The sequence below is a fragment of the Mustelus asterias genome, chromosome 5 (genome assembly GCF_964213995.1).
Source record: "Mustelus asterias chromosome 5, sMusAst1.hap1.1, whole genome shotgun sequence".
Classification (NCBI taxonomy): Eukaryota; Metazoa; Chordata; class Chondrichthyes; order Carcharhiniformes; family Triakidae; genus Mustelus; species Mustelus asterias.
Genome location: NC_135805.1, coordinates 33635525 through 33654773, shown reverse-complemented (window position 1 = coordinate 33654773; position 19249 = coordinate 33635525). Strand labels below are relative to the sequence as shown.

The following is a 19249-nucleotide window of genomic DNA, read 5'->3' as shown; positions in this document are numbered from 1 at the left end:
GGACAGGATGTTGACTATCTACCTTATCTATGCCCCTCATTATTTTATAGAACTCTACAAGATCACCTCTAAGTCTCTTACGCTCCAGGGAATAAAGTCCCAGTCTATCCGGCTTCTCCTTATAACTCAAACCATCAAGTCCCAGTAGCATCCTAGTAAATCTTTTCTGCACTCTTTCTAGTTTAATAATATCCCTTCTATAATAGTGACCAGAACTGGACACAGTATTCCAAGTGTGGCCTTACCCAATGCCTTGTACGACTTCAACAAGACATCCCAACTCCTGTATTCAATGTTCTGAACAATGAAACCAAGCATGCCGAATGCCTTCTTCACCACTCTGTCCACCTGTGACTCCACTTTCAAGGAGCTATGAACCTGTACTTTTAGATCTCTTTGTTCTATAACTTTCCCCAACACCCCACCATTAACTGAGTAAATCCTGCCCTGGTTCGAGCTACCAAAATGCATCACCTCGCATTTATCTAAATTAAACTCCATCTGCCATTCATCAGCCCGCTGGCCCATTTGATCAAGATCCCGTTACAATCCTAGATAACCTTCTTCACTGTCCACTATGCCACCAATTCTGGTGTCATCTGCAAACTTACTAACCATGCCTCCTAAATTCTCATCCGAAACATTAATATAAATGACAAATAACAGTGGACCCAGCACCGATCCCAAGCACATCGCTCGTCACAGGCCTCCAGTTTGAAAAATAACCCTCTACAATCATCTTCTGACATCAAGTCAATTTTGTATCCAATTGGCTACCTCGCCCTGGATCCTGTGAGGTTTAACTTTACGCAACAACCTACCATGCGGTACCTTGTCATGTGGACTTTACCTTGCTAAAGTCCACATAGACAACGTCGACTGCACTGCCCTCAACCACCTTCTTGGTTACCCCTTCAGAAAACTCAATTAAATTTGTGAGACATGATTTTCCACTCACAAAGCCACACTGACTGTCCCTAGTCAGTCCTTGCCTCTCAAATTGCCTGTAGATCCTGTCTCTCAGAATACCTTCGAACAACTTACCGAGTACAAACGTTAGGCTCACCGGCAAGTAGTTCCCAGGCTTTTTCCTGCAGCCCTTCTGAAACAAAGACATAACATTTTTCACCCTCCAAACATCAGGCACCTCACCTGTGGCTGTCGATGATTCAAATATCTGTTAAGGGACCCACAATTGCCTCCCTAGCCTCCCACAATGTCCTGGGATACACACTTCATCGGGTCCTGGGGATTTATGTACCTTGATGCATTAATGTCCTTCGGAAAGGAAATATGCCATGCTTACCTGGTCTAGCCTACATGCGACACCAGATCTACAGCAAAGGACTTCAGCTATCCTTTGTAATGTAAACCACTCAGTTCAAGGGCAATTATGCTTGGGCAACAGTGATGCCCACATCACTTGAAAGAATAAAGGAGAAATAAATGTTGTGCATTGAAGCCAAATGCACTGGGAGAGAACTCCACCCAAACTTGCTGCAGTCACACGATTGAGATCAGGCACTGGGGCTCTGCTAAATGTTGTGTAAAATTCATATACTAATGAATGCGACAACTTCCGTAGCAACTGCTAAAATAAAGTCACGTTTAACAGTTTTTATCTTAGAAGCGTATTCTGGCAGCAACAATGCATTGTTGTCTTTGGCATTCACCACAAGAATTCATTTGGAACTCTCACTCCATAAAGCTGCGACACTGACTAGCTGCTGCTCGGAAATCTTTGCTGGGCTCAGGTTTTCATTTAGCTCATGTAAATGTACATGTACACAATGCATTTCTGACAAAGATCTAATCAGTGATGATTTTTGAGAGCCCTCTCCGTCACTTGCTTCTCAAGATCAGGCTGGTCTCCCTTCTCATGATGCATTTGGCCGTGGGCATCTGCTTCCTGGTCTCTTTATTCCTCCATTCTTGTACCAGCCTTTCACTAACGCCGAATGCCCTCATTGCAGCACAGTTACTTGGCAAGTTAGCGAATATTAAGACTTCTAGCTGGAAACTGGTTTCATATGCCATTCGTCTTATTGCAACTAATTTCTCTTTGTTGCTCATCATGTGGGGTCTGCCCTGTGTGGGTGTATCTGAAACTGCCATGCACCATCGCAGCACAGCCCATTTTACCCGCTTGGCACCCTGTACCCAGTAACAAGGTACCGCTGAGTAAAACATGCATTTGTAGGCTGAAAGGTTGAGGCTGACGACTAATGCGAGTGTAGCAGGTCACGGATGCTATATCACCCGGGGTTGACTCATTGTGATTTCACTATAATTGTTTTTTGTATTTATTCTCAAGATGAGGGCAACCCTGGCACGGGTGGATGTATTGCTGATCCCCGGCTGCCCCGAAGTGGTAGTGGCGGGCCAGCCACCTTCTTGAAGTAGTGATTATTTGTACAACTGACTAGCTCGCTAGGCCACTTCAGTGGGTAACCAGTTTGTGGCAACACCATTGAATCAGTTCCAATGGCCACTTTTTATTCACTTACACAATCTGTGATTTGAACTCTCAAAGTCTGGGTTGCTAGACCGATATCATCACCAGTGTACCACCTTGCCAGATTTGTTACCGTCAGCTGTGGGATGAACTTAATACCGTCAGCGCACCATGAAATAGTACTTCTAACAGCAATGGATGCTTTACTAATGGATGTAACTTTATATGAGGGGCACCTCTATTCATGACCTGGCTGTCATCTTGAAAATCCCAAAAAAATGAAACAAGCTTAAATTTCTAACCCATAACTCAACAGAAATGTCAAAATTAAATGTTAATGCCGCACGTTTTTGCTGTTGAAGCTGGTAACCAACAGTTAAATACAACCACGGTCAACATGTTGAAACATAATTGTACACACATTAGTCTCAATAAACGTGGAAGAAAATTACCTCCATAATAATAGAAGATTTTTAAACGTGTAAATGAAGAGGTTTGAACACAGACCACAACGAGGGAAGTGTTTCTCGTCTGTGTGCCTAAATCATTCATCTCTTCAAGGGTCTGTTTGATATTATGAACAGTTGATGGAGAACCTTCCAAATCAATTTGTACAAGTTAAAATGCCTCAGAATTGGTCTTTGATGGCCCATCTGCTCTTCTGAAAGAGCTTTAAGGATATAAAGAATTATGGAATTAAAAAGGCTATCTGGTTCTTCAACTCATTCCTTTTATAGGTCATTTAAAACTAAAGGCTCTATCATAACTACCCTGCCAATGGAAAAGTCTGAAACAATTGAGTGTTCTCCACAGGCAACCAACCAATGCTCTAGACTATACAATGGCCACCATTCACTACATTAAAATACTCTACAGTAACTCAGCCACTTGCAGGGGTTACACTGCTGTGGAATCTCACTAACGGCAAAATCGCCAATGACAGACCTACTTTACAATGGGAGTCAATTAGATAGGTTCCAGCCACCCTAAAATTTCACATGTGTAAACGATCATAGAATCATAGAATTCCTACAGTGCAGAAGGCCCATCAAGCCTGCACCAACCACAATCCCACCCAGGCCCCATCCCTATAATCTCACGTATTTACCCTGCCAATCCCCCTGGCACTAAGGGGCAATTTAGCATGGGCAATCCACCTAACCTGCGCATCTTTGGAGTGCGGGAGGAAACCGGAGCACCCGTAGAAAACCCCGCAGACATGGGGAGAACATGCAAACTTGACACAGACAGTGGCCCGAGGCCGGAATTGAACCTGAGTCCCTGGCACTGTGAGGCAGCAGTGCTAACCACCGTGCCGCCCATTAAAGGCAATATAGAACATAGAACATAGAACATTACAGCGCAGAACAGGCCCTTCGGCCCACGATGTTGCACCGACCAGTTAAAAAAAAAAACTGTACAAATTATGTTTTTAATAAATTTAAGAAATTTTTACTGGAGAAATTCTATAATAATGCAATAAAGCAAGAACAATGTAAAATTTATCACACTTACAGTCCTGTACTTTACTTCGCGTGTGGAGGGAGTGGGTGAAGTGGCTGATACAGATTGCCTGCTTCACCTTTTGCTATTCAATTTTGTGAACTTTTCGGTAAAAAGCAATAACAGTGTCAATTACTTTGCTTCTTTGCATGTCAGTCTCAGTCTGTCATCCATTTTTTTCAAATTTTCAGTTCATGAGGTCTGCCATCACCTTGGGTCCAAAATGAGTTTTCTCTGGTTCATCTTACTGCTCCTGTTTAAATCCATTTAATTCCATTAATTCCACCAATTGTTCTGCAGAGAGTTTTGCTTGATGAGACTGAGGCAACTCCTTTGCTTCATCTGTGGCTATATCCTCAAATCCCACACTTCCGACTTGTTTTGCAAATTCAACAATCTTGGTTACCTCAACGTCTACATTGGGGAACCTTGCAAAATCATTCACAGCCTCAGGCCAAACATTTTCCCGCAGGCAATATTGGTTGATTGTCTAATCTCACCCTGCAAGTCCTTAATTATCCCTATTTCTGAGAGAATGTTGAATCCTTTCCAGGCCAAAGGATTTGCTTCCATCAGGCTGAAACTTCGACAGACGTAATGAACTTTGAACAAGGTCTCTCCGACTTAAAAAGTTAACATGGCAGTACAACTACCAGAAACACTGACACTGGGCGTCATTATCTTCAAATGGCCTAATGTACTAACCATTGCATTCCCTGATCCACATGGCAGCGCTTGCACAGTTTTTAAAAATAATAAATCTAATATTGGCCAAGATTGTGACATGGTTCCAAAATCCCACAAGCCAAAAACAGAGAACCTCGCCAGCGAGATCTCATTTTCTGATTTCCCTCGGCAGTGACCCAAGGAGGGACTTGCCCAGGAAGGTCGAGAACCTCATTTCCATACATTTAAATATAACTAATGCGCTTACCCGCTATATCGCATCCCCCTCACCCTCCTGTGAGGGAGGGACATGCCCCAGCACTGCCCCCTCGCCTAAGCCAGCACTCTTGTGCAAAAAAGGAAAAACTCCACCCATCGTCACTTTAGAACATAGAACATTACAGCACAGGGACAGGCCCTCCGGCCCACGATGTTGTGGCGAACAGGACGCCAAATTAAAATAATCCCTTCTGCCTGCCCTTGGTCCATATCCTTCTATTTCTTGCATATTCGAGTGCTTATCTAAAAGCCCCTTAAATGCCCCTGTCGTATCTGCCTCCACCACCAACCCTGACAGTGCGTTCCAGTCACCTACCACTCTCTGTTAAAAAAAACTTGCTCCACTTTGTGAAACGTGTCATCATTTTTCTAGAATGTCTACTGCTTGGCTCTGACTAACTGTTAGCTTCAGTACTGTACTGCACAGGCTTAGAAAAAAGGCCTAAAAGATGTCCCAGATATGGAACTGCCCAGGAATTAAATCACAGCAACAAGGAACACCCACATGCAAATAACAGCAGACAACACACGCGCAATGGATACTTTCTACTGCAGGGAATACATCACGACACCTTCCTTTTTAAAAAAATCTTCATTGAGTCAGTTTTTCTTTTTTGGTGTTTTCTGAAATTGCCTTCTATTTTTTAATTCTAGAACTGTGGGGATAAGGAAACATTTGGGCCTGCAGTGGCCGATTTGGTGCATAAATACTTTAGTGCAGGTAAGTGAACTCACCAAAGAGGAAGTTTTGAATGGTGGGACTTTACCTATCTGTGAAAACGGCATGCGAGAAGTTCCAAACACTGTTCAAAAATCTCAGACATGTGCACCAACACGTGGGCAGAGAGTGTGTCAATCACTTAATGTTACAAAAGTAAACAAGCAATTGAAAAAGCAATTTCGCTGTTGCAAGCCAAACAGAATTTTCAGGAGGCAACTGTTAATTCCAAGACACTGAAAAATGTGGAGGCATTTTTAATTGGAAAATATTGTGCTTTTTTTTAATTATCTGAAGACCCATCTGTCCAAGTGGATTTTAGTGATTATCGCACTATTTGCATGTGTTAACGTCTGCCATCACTTAGGCATTTTGTCACTTTTGTTAATGCATTAAGTTACACAAGACAATGCTTCAACAGTTAAAGCATGCCTGCAATTCACGTGCTTATAACACAACAAAGGGAGCAACTTTGCAATAAATTCAAAATACTACAAAATAGAATATTTAAAAATATATCGAAGCTTCTGCAAACACTCCTCTGCTATCCACAGGGAAATAAATGCCTGAGGAAGAATAATTGACTCAGCTAATGTTACCCTTGGCAATAATCAAAGAGATTTGCATTTCATTAAAATTGTGTAATATAGAAATTCCTCAACCTCACGTTTAATTGTTCCCCGAAATGCATATGGAGATGAATGCTTTGTGCAGATGGACAGAAGTAGGCCCCCATCTGTTACTGGCTTTAGCTCAATCATGTTTTGAAAATGATTACACCTTCCCACAACATAACTATTTCTTGACACAGTAAATTTGCTAATTAACTGTTGACATGCCTAATCACAAGTGACAATCTCAGCCAGTTCCTCCAAAAGTACGCCTTGGATTAACAAGTTCATTGTTTTACGCGTTGCTAAATCAGGCTTGCCTCGGAACCGTCCCCTCTCCAATCACACTGATTGTTTTTAACATAATCCTAGGTACAGAGATTTACCACAAATCCACGTGTAACAGATGGGCGATGAGATAAAAACTACTCAAAATGTTTAAGACAACAACTTAAACAGGATTTACACATCCTCAAGTGATTTTTTTAAATAGTTCATTCTCAATTTATTTAAAGTTGTTAACTCTGCACAGCACATCTTTAGCTTTGCTATTGTAAATCGCCGAATAATAACTGGCAAAAGACAGAAGCCCATTACCCTTCACAGTAACAGCTTCTTCAGGGTTTAATTCCGCAGGGAAAACAGGCACATTTAAAGTTGATTCATTAGTCACAAGTAGGCTTACATTAACACTGCAGTGAAGTTACTGTGAAATTCCCCTATTCGCCACACTCCGGCGCCTGTTCAGGTCAATGCATCTAACCAGCCCAGGGGACCCGGGGGAAACCCACGCAGACACGGGGAGAACGTGCAAACTCCACACAGACAGTGACCCAAACTGGGAATCGAACCCGGGTCCCTGGCGCTGTGAGGCAGCAGTGCTAACCACCGTGCCGCCCCGCCGCCCCAGCGCAGGTCCTTAAGCCCAACAAGCCCTTCATTCCTTTGAATTATCCCAACGCCACAAACCCAGCTTTTCAGTGTACCCTGCAATTCTGGTGTAAATAAACGTTCCCTGATGTCCCTCCTTATTCTAGGAGGCAATAATTATGCACGAGTTCAGGATGGTGGAGTTTGATGGTTCAAATGGCCCTTTCTAATTTTATTATAATTCTGATTTCTGTCCACTGGCTTTTGAACAAATTGTCGGGAGCAATCACATCACACATTTTCACTTAGAACAAACTCATCTACCTTGCTCTTTCCTCATAAAGAGTGATTATCCAGAATTACCTTTAGGTCTGTGTCTCTATGTTCGATGTGGAGCTGCCGGCGTTGGACTGGGGTAAACACAGTAAGAGTTTTAACAACACCAGGTTAAAGTCCAACAGGTTTATTTGGTAGCAAACACCATTAGCTTTCAGAGCGCTGCTCCTTCGTCAGGTGGAGTGGAAATTTCCACTCCATCTGACGAAGGAGCAGCACTCCGAAAGCTAATGGCATTTGCTAACAAATAAACCTGTTGGACTTTAACCTGGTGTTGTTGAAACTCTTACTGTCTCTATGTTCGTGCAAGGATAATATAATTTCAAAAATTGAGAGCGATATGACATCCTCAGTATTGTGTGGCTCACTTCAGGCTGCCCTGAAGCAGCTATCAGCTAAGTTTGAAATCGTAACTGGTGGCAGCACAGTGGTTAGCACTGCTGCTCGCCAGGAACCCAGGTTCAATTCCGGCCTTGGTGATTGTGTGGAGTTTGCACATTGTCCCAGTGTGTGCGTGGGTTTCCGCCGGGTGCTCCGATTTCCTCCTGCAGTCCAAAGATGCGTGGTTTAGGTTGATTGGCCATGTTAAATTGTCCCTTTGTGTCAGGGAAATTAGCAAGGCAAATACATGGGGTTACACCGATGGGGCCTGGGTTATTGCTGGCTTCCTTCTGCACTGTAGGGATTCTATGATTCTATGATGCCATCTTTAGCACTTAAGATATACAGAGGGCCAACCCTGCATCTGACATCTAAAGTCTAAACTGGAGAGAGAGAGAGAGAGACTCTCCTTCTATGGTAGCAACAAAAGTGTAGTCCTTTTAAAAGAAAATAAAACAATGCAATCATTCTTCTTCTGGATAAAGGGGGTGCTGGATTTGAACAAGGTAACTTGGACAATTTTCTTTCTCCCACTTGGGCCAGCTGTAAACAAAGCCACACAGAGAAAATGCAAACAAGGACAAGAGACACATAATGGCGCGTGCGGTTTTAACCTATGATAATTGAACCGTGGGATGATGATTTGGAATACAGTATCTAAACATACTGGAAGGTGATTAAATAGTAAATTACAAATGGAATTGGGCAAATACTTGGAAAGGAGAAGTTTGCAGAGCTACTGAGAAATACCAGGGGAGTTGGGGTTGCTTTTTGAAAGCCAGCACAGGCACAATGGCTTCTTTCGAAACATAGAAGATATGAGCAGCAGGAGGCCATTCGGCCCTTCAAGCCTGCTCCGCCATTCATCACAATCATGGCTGATTGTTCAAATCAATAGCCTAATCCTGCTTTCACCCCATAATCTTTGAGCCCGTTCATCCCAAGCGCTATTTCTAGATTCTGTGATGAATCATATTATGAGATGCATTATTGGTGAGACACGAGTTTCATAACATTTCCTTAGATCCTGATCCAAGTCACACTTTTGTGATGTGACACCACGTACAGAAGGCTTCAGTGTGTCACTGTCCAATTTCCATGCATTTCCAAGCAGCGACTCAATAGTAGAATTGGAAGAAGTCTACAGATCTGCTTGATCTCTGGACCACAGCTGCTGTGTTACCTTCCCAGAAAAGAATGTGCTCATTAGAGGGCAACAAACTCTCAAAAAAACAACTCGTGTACACCAAAACAGCAAGTTTGGAAACAATGTTAAATCTGCATTTCAGATCTTAACTTGCTGACAAAAGATTCTAAAAAAACACCACGCAGATATAAAGAGGCATTTATAGTTAAATGTGTTTTGTCCCCCCCACATCCTGCCACGAATAAATTACTTTTACCAGACACTCATTCCTCACAAGATCAGTTTTATCTTGGAAAGTGATATTTTATATTTAATTAATTTTGGAAATGTGCTTCCTGAACCCAGCCATTAACTACTTGCATTTATATAACGCCTTTAGGAGTCAAAGAACATCCCAAGGTACTTCACAGCATTGTTAGGAAAATGAATGTTGAGCCAATGGATTAGCAGGCAAAGCCAAAAGATTTTAAGGAAATCTTTAAACGGACAGGGAGGAAGTCGAGGTGTAGGGATTTAGGGAGGGAACTCTAAAGAAAATTAACCAGGAACAGATGAGGGGCAGGAGTTTAGGGGGGGGATGTCAGGAAAAACCTTTTTACCCAGAGGGAGCTGATGGTCTGGAATGCGCTGCCTGGGAGGGAGGTAGAGGCGGGTTGCCTCACATCCTTTAAAAAGTATCTGGATGAGCACTTGGCACATCATAACATTCAGGGCTATGGGCCAAGTGCTGGTAAATGGGAATAGGTGAGAGTTCAGGTGTTTCTAATGTGTCTGTGCAGACTCGATGGGCCAAAGGGCCTCTTCTGCACTGTATGATTCTATGAACAGATACCAAGCACGTTGGCAGAAGTGACTAAAGCTTGGTTGAGTGCATCAAGTTTAAGAAGGCTGTTAAGAGTGGAGAAAGGAGGCAAATAGAAACACAAGTTAAGGGGCTGAAATGACTGAAGTTTACCGCGAGGGAGGGCGGGGGGGGGTGCATGGTAACATAGTGGTTAGCACTGCTGCTTCACAGCGCCAGGGACCCGGGTTCGATTTCCGGCTTGGGTCATTGTCTGTGTGGAGTTTGCACATTTTCCCCGTGTCTGCATGGGTTTCCTCCGGGTGCTCCGGTTTCCTCCCACATTCTGAAAGACGTGCTGGTTAGGTGGATTGACCCAAACAGGCAGCGGACTGTGGCGATTAGGGGAATTTCACAGTAACTTCATTGCAGTGTTAATGTAAGCCTTACATGTGACTAATAAATAAGCTACTCAGGAGCTACAATGTCCAACAGTAGTAGCACAGCTAGCCTTTTATACCAAATCAATACAGAAAGGCCTTCTTTGCCTTATTACAAATGTTTGTAAGGTAGTTATGACACACTGAGTTAACAAACCCACATCCTAAATTGGGATTTTAATTAACAAAATATTTCTAACGTTAAAAAAAACTTGCGCTCATTTACGTTACAACAAGCAATACGAAAGAACAGCCCAGTACCTTAGTATTCTGTAACTGAGCAAGACCTGTAGAAGCATTCGCAAGAAGAAAGTCTCCACTCAGGACAGCCATCTTGTTGCCAAACTGCATATCCTTCAATGATCCGTGAGATGATGTCAGCTCGATAATGTTCACTATTCCGCGATGCACTAAAAAAGCCGTGTGGATCAGTTCTGTAATTTCGGCCAGATTCCGCTGACTAAAAAGAGAGCACAGAATAAATTACTTATACACCCAAGCTCCCAAAACAAGAAATTCCTTATCTCCCTAATGATTCAGTGTTAAAGGGACATCACAAGCAGTTCGCAGGAAGACTTGCCTTTCTTGGAATCAAAGCATAGTTACAACAGAAACAAAAAAAGAGGCCTTTGCCTTGTAACACAAGATGCTGACTCTCCGCATGAGCTACTCAACTCTTCTTTGGGGGGAGACAGTCAGATATGGTGAACAGTTTTGGTCCCCTCAGCTAAGGAAAGATATGCTGGCATTGGAGGCAGTCTAGAGAAGGATCACTAGGTTGATCCCGGGTATGGAGAGATTTTCATTTGAGGAGAGGTTGAGTAGGTTGGGCCTGTACTCATCGGAGTTTCAAAGAATGAAACGCGACATTATTGAGACATACAGGATTCTTAGGGGGGTTTGACGGAGTAGATGCTGAGAGGTTGTTCTCTTTGTGGGAGAGTCTAGGTTTAGGGGGCATGATCTCAGAGTAAGGGGGTCAACTCATTTAAAACAAAGATGAGGAGGAATTTCTTCTCTCGAGGCAGTGGATCTGTGGAATTCTTCACCGCAGAGGGCTGTAGGGACTGGGTCGCTAAGTATGCTCAAGGCTGAGGTGGATTGATGTTTAACCAGTAAGAGAGTCAAGGGTTATGGGGATAAGACGGGAAAGTGGAGTTGAGGATCATATCAGCTCAATCACGATCTCACTGAATGGCGGAGCAGGCTCGATGGGTTGAATGGCCTACTTCTGTCCCTGTGTCTTATGGTGCAGTGGTAATGTCACTGGAGTAGTAATCCTCTGGGGGCATGGGTTCAAATCCTACCATGACAGCTGATGGAATTTGAATTCAATTAACAAAATCTAGAATAGAGTTTAAAGTCAATTAGTAATGGAATAGCAATCAGTAACATCAACCATTAAACTATCAGTACTGTAAAGGAGTCATATGAACTCAAATGTAAACTCTGTTTCTCTCCCCGCAGATGCTGCCAGACCTGCTGAGTTTATCCAGCATTTTCTGTCTTTATTTCAGATTTTCAACATCCACAGTATTTTGCTTTTAATTGTGTGAAACTATCATTGTTTGTCGTGAAAACCCATCTGGTTCACAAAGTCCTTTAGAGGGGGGAATTTGCCACCCTTACCTGGTCTGGCCTACATGTGACTCCAGACCCACAGTGATGTGGTTGATTCGTAACTGCTCTCTGAAATGGCCTAGTAAGCCATTCAGTTCAAGGTCAATTAGAGACAGGTAACAAATGCTGGCCCAGCCAGCAATGCCTACACCCATGAGAGAACAGAGAAATGAAAAAGTTCCACTCCTCTGTCCTTTTCAAGTGCGTCAACACCAAATTCATGAGCCGCACTCACAAGACAGCCCCGAACATCACCCAAGCACAACGTAACGCCATTCACGCTCTCAAGACCAACCGCAACATTGTCATCAAACCAGCAGACAAAGGAGGGGCCATCGTCATACTGAACAGAACGGATTACTGCAAAGAAGTGTACCGACAACTAAACAACGAGGAACACTACAGACAGTTACCTGCAGATCCGACCAAAGAACACACCCGTCAACTCAACACTCTGATCAAGACCTTTGATCCGGACCTTCAGAACACCCTCTGTGCTCTCATCCCACGTACTCCCCGCGTTGGAGATCTCTACTGCCTCCCGAAGATACACAAGGCAAACACACCCGGCCGTCCCATCGTATCGGGCAATGGGACCCTGTGCGAGAACCTCTCCGGCTATGTCGAGGGCATCCTGAAACCCATTGTACAAAGAACCCCCAGCTTTTGTCGCGACACGACGGACTTCCTACAGAAACTCGGCACACATGGAGCAGTTGAACCAGGAGCGCTCCTCGTCACAATGGATGTCTCGGCACTCTACACCAGCATCCCCCATGACGATGGCATTGCTGCAACGGCCTCAGTGCTCAGCGCCAACAACTGCCAGTTTCCAGATGCAATTTTACATCTCATCCGCTTCATCCTGGACCACAACATCTTCACCTTCAACAACCAGTTCTTCATCCAGACACACGGAACAGCCATGGGGACCAAATTCGCACCTCAATATGCCAACATCTTCATGCACAGGTTCGAACAAGACTTCTTCACCGCACGGGACTTTCAACCGATGCTATACACTAGATACATCGATGACATTTTCTTCCTTTGGACTCATGGTGAACAATCACTGAAACAACTCTATGATGACATCAACAAGTTCCATCCCACCATCAGACTCACCATAGACTACTCTCTGGAATCGGTTGCATTCTTGGACACACGCATCTCCATTAAGGATGGTCACCTCAGCACCTCACTGTACCGCAAGCCCACGGATAACCTCACGATGCTCCACTTCTCCAGCTTCCACCCTAAACACGTTAAAGAAGCCATCCCCTACGGACAAGCCCTCCGTATACACAGGATCTGCTCGGATGAGGAGGATCGCAACAGACACCTCCAGACGCTGAAAGATGCCCTCATAAGAACAGGATATGGCGCTCGACTCATTGATCAACAGTTCCAACACGCCACAGCGAAAAACCGCACCGACCTCCTCAGAAGACAAACACGGGACACAGTGGACAGAGTACCCTTCGTTGTCCAGTACTTCCCCGGAGCGGAGAAGCTACGGCATCTCCTCCGGAGCCTTCAACATGTCATTGATGAAGACGAACATCTCGCCAAGGCCATCCCCACACCCCCACTTCTTGCCTTCAAACAACCGCACAACCTCAAACAGACCATTGTCCGCAGCAAACTACACAGCCTTCAGAAGAACAGTGACCATGACACCACACAACCCTGCCACAGCAACCTCTGCAAGACGTGCCGGATCATCGACACAGATGCCATCATCTCACGTGAGAACACCATCCACCAGGTACATGGTACATACTCTTGCAACTCGGCCAACGTTGTCTACCTGATACGCTGCAAGAAAGGAAGTCCCGAGGCATGGTACATTGGGGAAACTATGCAGACGCTGCGACAACGGATGAATGAACACCGCTCGACAATCACCAGGCAAGACTGTTCTCTTCCTGTTGGGGAGCACTTCAGCGGTCACGGGCATTCGGCCTCTGATATTCGGGTAAGCGTTCTCCAAGGCGGCCTTCGCGACACACGACGGCGCAGAGTCACTGAGCAGAAACTGATAGCCAAGTTCCGCACACATGAGGACGGCCTCAACCGGGATATTGGGTTCATGTCACACTATCTGTAACCCCCACAGAGTTTCACTGGCTGTCTTGTCTGGAGACAATACACATCTTTTTAGCCTGTCTTGATGCTCTCTCCACTCACATTGTTTTGTTTCTTAAAGACTTGATTCGTTGTAAGTATTCGCATTCCAACCATTATTCATGTAAATTGAGTCTGTGTCTTTGTATGCTCTGTTTGTGAACAGAATTCCCACTCACCTGAAGAAGGGGCTTGCAGCTCCGAAAGCTTGTGTGGCTTTTGCTACCAAATAAACCTGTTGGACTTTAACCTGGTGTTGTTAAACTTCTTACTTTTCAAGTAGCACAGCAAATGTTCTCTCTCAGGTGCTGATCCACCAACCATCCATTGACTCTGTCCACACTTCCCGCTGCCTCGGGAAAGCAACCAGCATAATCAAGGACCCCACGCACCCCGGACATTCGCTCTTCCACCTTCTTCCGTCAGGAAAAAAGATACAAAACTCTGAGAACATGTCCCTATCGCTCAAGAACAGCTTCTTTCCTGCTGCCATCATACTTTTCAATGGATCTACCTTATATTAAGCTGATCTTTCTCTTCACCCAATCTGCAACTGCAACATTATATCCTGCACCCTATCCTTTCCTTTTCCCCTATGTACTTTAGGAATGCAGCTTTCACTCAAATGTCAAGCAATTGCTGAATCAGATTTTAAACTGAATTGGTTGAAATATTCTGTGACTATAAAATGTTGGGTCGTTGGAGATGGGAGATTTTGTGACATCTACAGCATTGCCATTGCTCTGAAGGAGCCAGCAACTGACTGCTCTTTGAAAGCAATGTCTTGAAAATAATCTGCTCTTAAAACGCAGAAATAATCACCGTCGAGTTTCCCAGCTGTGTTAATCGTGTGTGCCTCTTGTCCCTTCATTAATTTCTGTACATGTCTCTGTTTCATATACAAGACGTTTGAAGCGTACTGTTTGAAAACTTGCTGGTTTCAACATTTGCACCACCTGAACTACTGGAATGAGATATAATCCCACTTCATTGTGTGCTTGAAATAGGTGTGAATTATTGACGCTGAACTTCAGCCAGGGACCTTGAGATTATTTTAACAGATTGTACAGAAGTGAATTTTAAAATATCTTGTAATTTCTTGAATACATTTAACACTTGACATATTTGGTATTTTAGCTTGTGTTTTTGTTACTTTTCCTGTTTATTGCAGCTAGTTTAGTGCTGTGCTGCACCATGAAAGATATTGCTGTTAAAAGTCTTGTGGTCTGAAAATTATGTCCTCCAATCTGGCCAGTTGCACTCAATTAATTTCTTTTGCACAATATTTTGTCTGCAGATTCTGATTTGAGGTATTAGGCTCTCTCTTCTGAAGTGCTCACGATTATCTTATTCACTTTAACATGGCTGATTCATTTCCGCATTTGCGCTACGTCAGAAGAGGTGCTCCTTTATAACAGTAGTTATACTGCTGCTGGGAGCTAGCTTTGTGTAATGCAGCCTCTCCCTTGAAAGCCTCGTGGGATGATCTTGCCTTCTTGTCCCATTGGTCGATGGGTGGGGTTAGCCAGTAAGATCGCAAGAGAGGCAAAAAAAAAGTGTTCGCACCCGATTTCTCGCCCCTCACGATCTTACTGGGCCCAGATTTCCCTTCCTGGCCGCGAGGCTGTTTAGTATTTAAATCCATTCAAATGTTACTAGTGAGGCCGGGACGCAATCGTCCGGGCTGCCTTGCCTTAGCGGCCTCGCCAGTGAAAGTCCTCACCAGTGAGGATCACACATGGACTCCATCAATGAGGGCCTGTCGTGTAGGCCTCACCGGTCGGATTGGAGGACATTGAGGCCTCCCAGGAGGTCGGGGGCGGAGGTGGGGAAGTGCTAGCCTGGGACGCAAATTGTGCAAAATGCACAGAGCGGCATAAGATTGGACTTGTGGCCTCGCTGAAAAAAACGGATCTGAAACTCTCCCATTTTCACACTCGTTCGGGACTTAAAATTTTTTTTGATCCCCCCCCCCTCTCAAACTCTAATTGTTATAAATCGTTTTAAGGTCATTCTGAGACCAATTGGGATAACTACTTGACTGCACAGGGCAGAGAGTGATTTTTAAAAATTGTTTTGTTTCTGTTGCACTAATTGGGAATATTTCTAGGTAACTGGGTGACCTCCTGTGCCATTGCTCATGGCAAGGCAGGGGAACAAAAGAAGTTTAGTGCAGCAGACTGAAGTCTGATTGCAGTTTTGAGCCTTTCATCCCACCAATGCCATGCATCCTTGAAAAAGTATGCTACTTGCTCCAGGGACAGAAGGACTCAAGAATTGCCAATGATACGCCCTTGTTCAGGAAGGAGTGTTAGGATGAACCCAGCAAGTCAGTTTAACTTCGATGGTGGGAAAGCTTTTCGAAATGGTAATCCGGGACAAAATTAATGGTCATGTGGACAATTGCGGATTAGTGAAAGGAAAGGCAAATTGTGTTCAACTAAATTGGTTAGGGTTTTTTTAATGAGGTAACTGAGAGTTGATGAAGGTCATGTGGTTAATGTAGACTTCCAAAAGACTTTTGGTGAAGTCTCACACAGTAGGCTTGTCAGCACACTTCAAGCCCATGGAAAGAAAGGAAAAGGGAGTGCGATAGACTAGATGCAAAGTTGGCTGAATAGTAGGACAGAGCAGTGGTGAACGTTGTTTTTTTGGACTGGAGGAAGGAATGCAGTGAGGTTTCTCAGAGGTTCATGTTAGTAATCGAGCTTTTTTACAATGTATATTAATGACTTAATTTGGAGTATTGCCTGCAGTTCGGGTCACCATGCTACCAGAAGGACGTGGAAACTTTGGAGAGAGTGCAAAGAAGGTTCACCAGAATATTGCCTGGTCTCGTTGACTAGGAGGAGAGGTTGAATCAACTAAGATTATTTTCACTGGAAAGACAGAGGCTGAGGGGAGACCTGATAGACATGTGAAGTGATAAATTTTGGTCAGAAGAATGAGGAGAGGCAATATAAAATAAAAGGGTATAATTCTAAAGGGTGTTAAAGAAGAGAGACACTTGGGGATAAGTATGTATAAACATTAAAGCTGGCATGATAGGTTGGAAACAAAGTGGTAGAAAAACATTTGGGATCCAGGACTTTATAAGTAAATAGAGGCAAAGCACAAATGTGAGTAAGTTATGATGAACGCAGAAGTAAAACTGCAGATGGTGAAAATCTGAAGTAAAATAAAATGCTGGAAATACCCAGCAGGTCAGGTAGCATCTGTGGAGGAAAACAGAGCTAATGCAACCCCCCCCCCCCCCCCCCCCCCAGTAAAGAACCGTCAGAAAACGCAGAATCTAACATACAAGAAAGAATACAGCAAGTTCCATTATTATCTCAGGTTTGTTTTTGTATCGCGAAATCCAGTCATCCACAAAAAAAATCAAAAGCAGCAAACAAGACTGTTGTGCTGAACTACAGACCTTTTATCTAAAAAGTTCAGTGCCTCTGCCCAGCATTTCTGTCCTCTTGACAGGGAATGAACATGTTATGGTCTTGCTCCATGGAGGTCAGGAGAGATAATGGTTTTGAATACTGAGTAGCAGAGTCTCTGATCAGTCGCTGTGCAATGTTGTAGTCGGTCCCAACGTATATTGGGAGCACAAATGATGAGCAAGTTTTTTTTTTATAACAAAAAGCAAAAACGCCAGCGATGTCTCATTTCCTGGACTGAAAGCAAATAATTGTATCCGGCGATGATCAGAACTAGGTTTATACTCTCAACAACTGAGGCATGGTGATGAGAGAGCTGCTTGCTTTCAACTGTAGAGGGGGGAGGTCAGTTCAGTCTAGTATTCAAGACAGATAGAAGATATTCCTGCATGCAAACGTTTTATAAATACTTATTTTTTCTGACAAGCGCTTTACTAATTTTAGGAACAGATCAGCTGCTAATCTGATATTTTTTCATTCTGGGGGTTGGGGGTGGAGAAGCTAAAGTCCATTTTTTTTTTAAAGAAGTGATGGAAATGATGCTCCACTTATGAAGTTGTAATGCCTAACAACCCTGCTGCTACTATATCTTTGATATTCAGTGTCTACGCTTGAAATCTAGATTCAGTAGCTCAAATGCTCCAACTTATTCCCCAATATCGATGACATTTTTCATAAATTCTAAAGCTGAATATGTACATCATACTGGAGTGAGAGATAACAGAACCCGGAGGAACTCGCTGAAGTTGCTCGGAAAACATGAAGAGCCGTACTCCACAGGAGATGAACCTTGATTATGCCCAAGAACAGTAACAGATTTACAGGAAATTGAAAAGCCCTCACGGAGCCACTGATTTATGTAAAGGTTTAGCAGACACAACAAATCTGATTGTTAAATTTAGAAAGGACTGAGAGACCCACGGTAACAGTGAATCATTAATCAGGCTGCATTAATTAAAAACAAATTCTACTAATAATGAAGAAAATTAAGGAAACATCCACTTTGCAAAAGCAGTTATAAACAGATGGTGAAGACAAGCAGCAGTTGTTCTGCTGTATCTTAATCCTGAATTATTTAGCTGTCTTGTAAGATGCTTGTACAACACTCATTGTTACTTATCAAAGCAATTTCGTGCAATTTCAGTGTCAGCTTGGCTCAGTTGGTAGCCCTTTGCCCCTTGGCACAGGAGGTTTGCAGGTTTAAACCTCACTCCAGCAATGCATGAAAGAATGGTAGAGACAGAAGCCCTTGTCACGTCTTTAAAAAACACATTTGGATATGCGCTTTAAGTACAGTAAACTACAGAATAATGCATCAAGGGCTAGAAGCTGGAATTAGGCTGGTCGGTGCTTTTTCAGGCAGCACAGACCACTACGGCTCAAATGGCCTTCCTCTGTGCCATAAATATTTCTATGTTTCTTCAGCATGTAACCTCGGCTGACACTTCAGTGTTGTATTGATAGAGTGCTGCATTGTTAAGGTACTGAATTTCAGTTCAGACACAAGGCATATTCTGGGCTTTACAAATAGGGGCATAGAGCACAAGAACAAGGAGGTTATGCTGAACTTAAGAAAGACACTAGTGAGACCTCAGGTGGAATATTGTATACAGTTATGGGCGTCAAACTATAGGAAGGATGTGAACGCATTGGAGAGAGTACAGAAGAGGTTTTCAAGAATCGTTCCAGGGACGAGAACCTTCAGTTATGAGGATAGATTGGAGAGGTTGACACTGTTTTCCTCAGAGAGAAGGCGGCTGAGAGGAAATTTGATAGAAATGTTCAAAATCATGATGGGGCTGGACAGAGTAGATTGGGTGAAACGGTTCCCGCTCATAAAAGGATTAAGAACAAGAGGGCAAAGATTTAAGCTGATTTGCAAAAGAA

At 43.6% G+C, this 19249-nt stretch overlaps 1 protein-coding gene across 2 annotated transcripts in view; it reads right to left on the bottom strand.

The window, feature by feature from the left end:
* The window catches only part of pdss2 (prenyl (decaprenyl) diphosphate synthase, subunit 2), a 214965-nt gene that overhangs the window by 96630 nt on the left and 99086 nt on the right, over positions 1-19249 (bottom strand). For both annotated transcript variants that reach the window (XM_078212395.1, XM_078212396.1), the window contains exon 4: positions 10449-10647. In XM_078212395.1, the coding sequence (XP_078068521.1) occupies positions 10449-10647 (199 nt within the window). The remainder of the gene's footprint in view (positions 1-10448; positions 10648-19249) is intronic.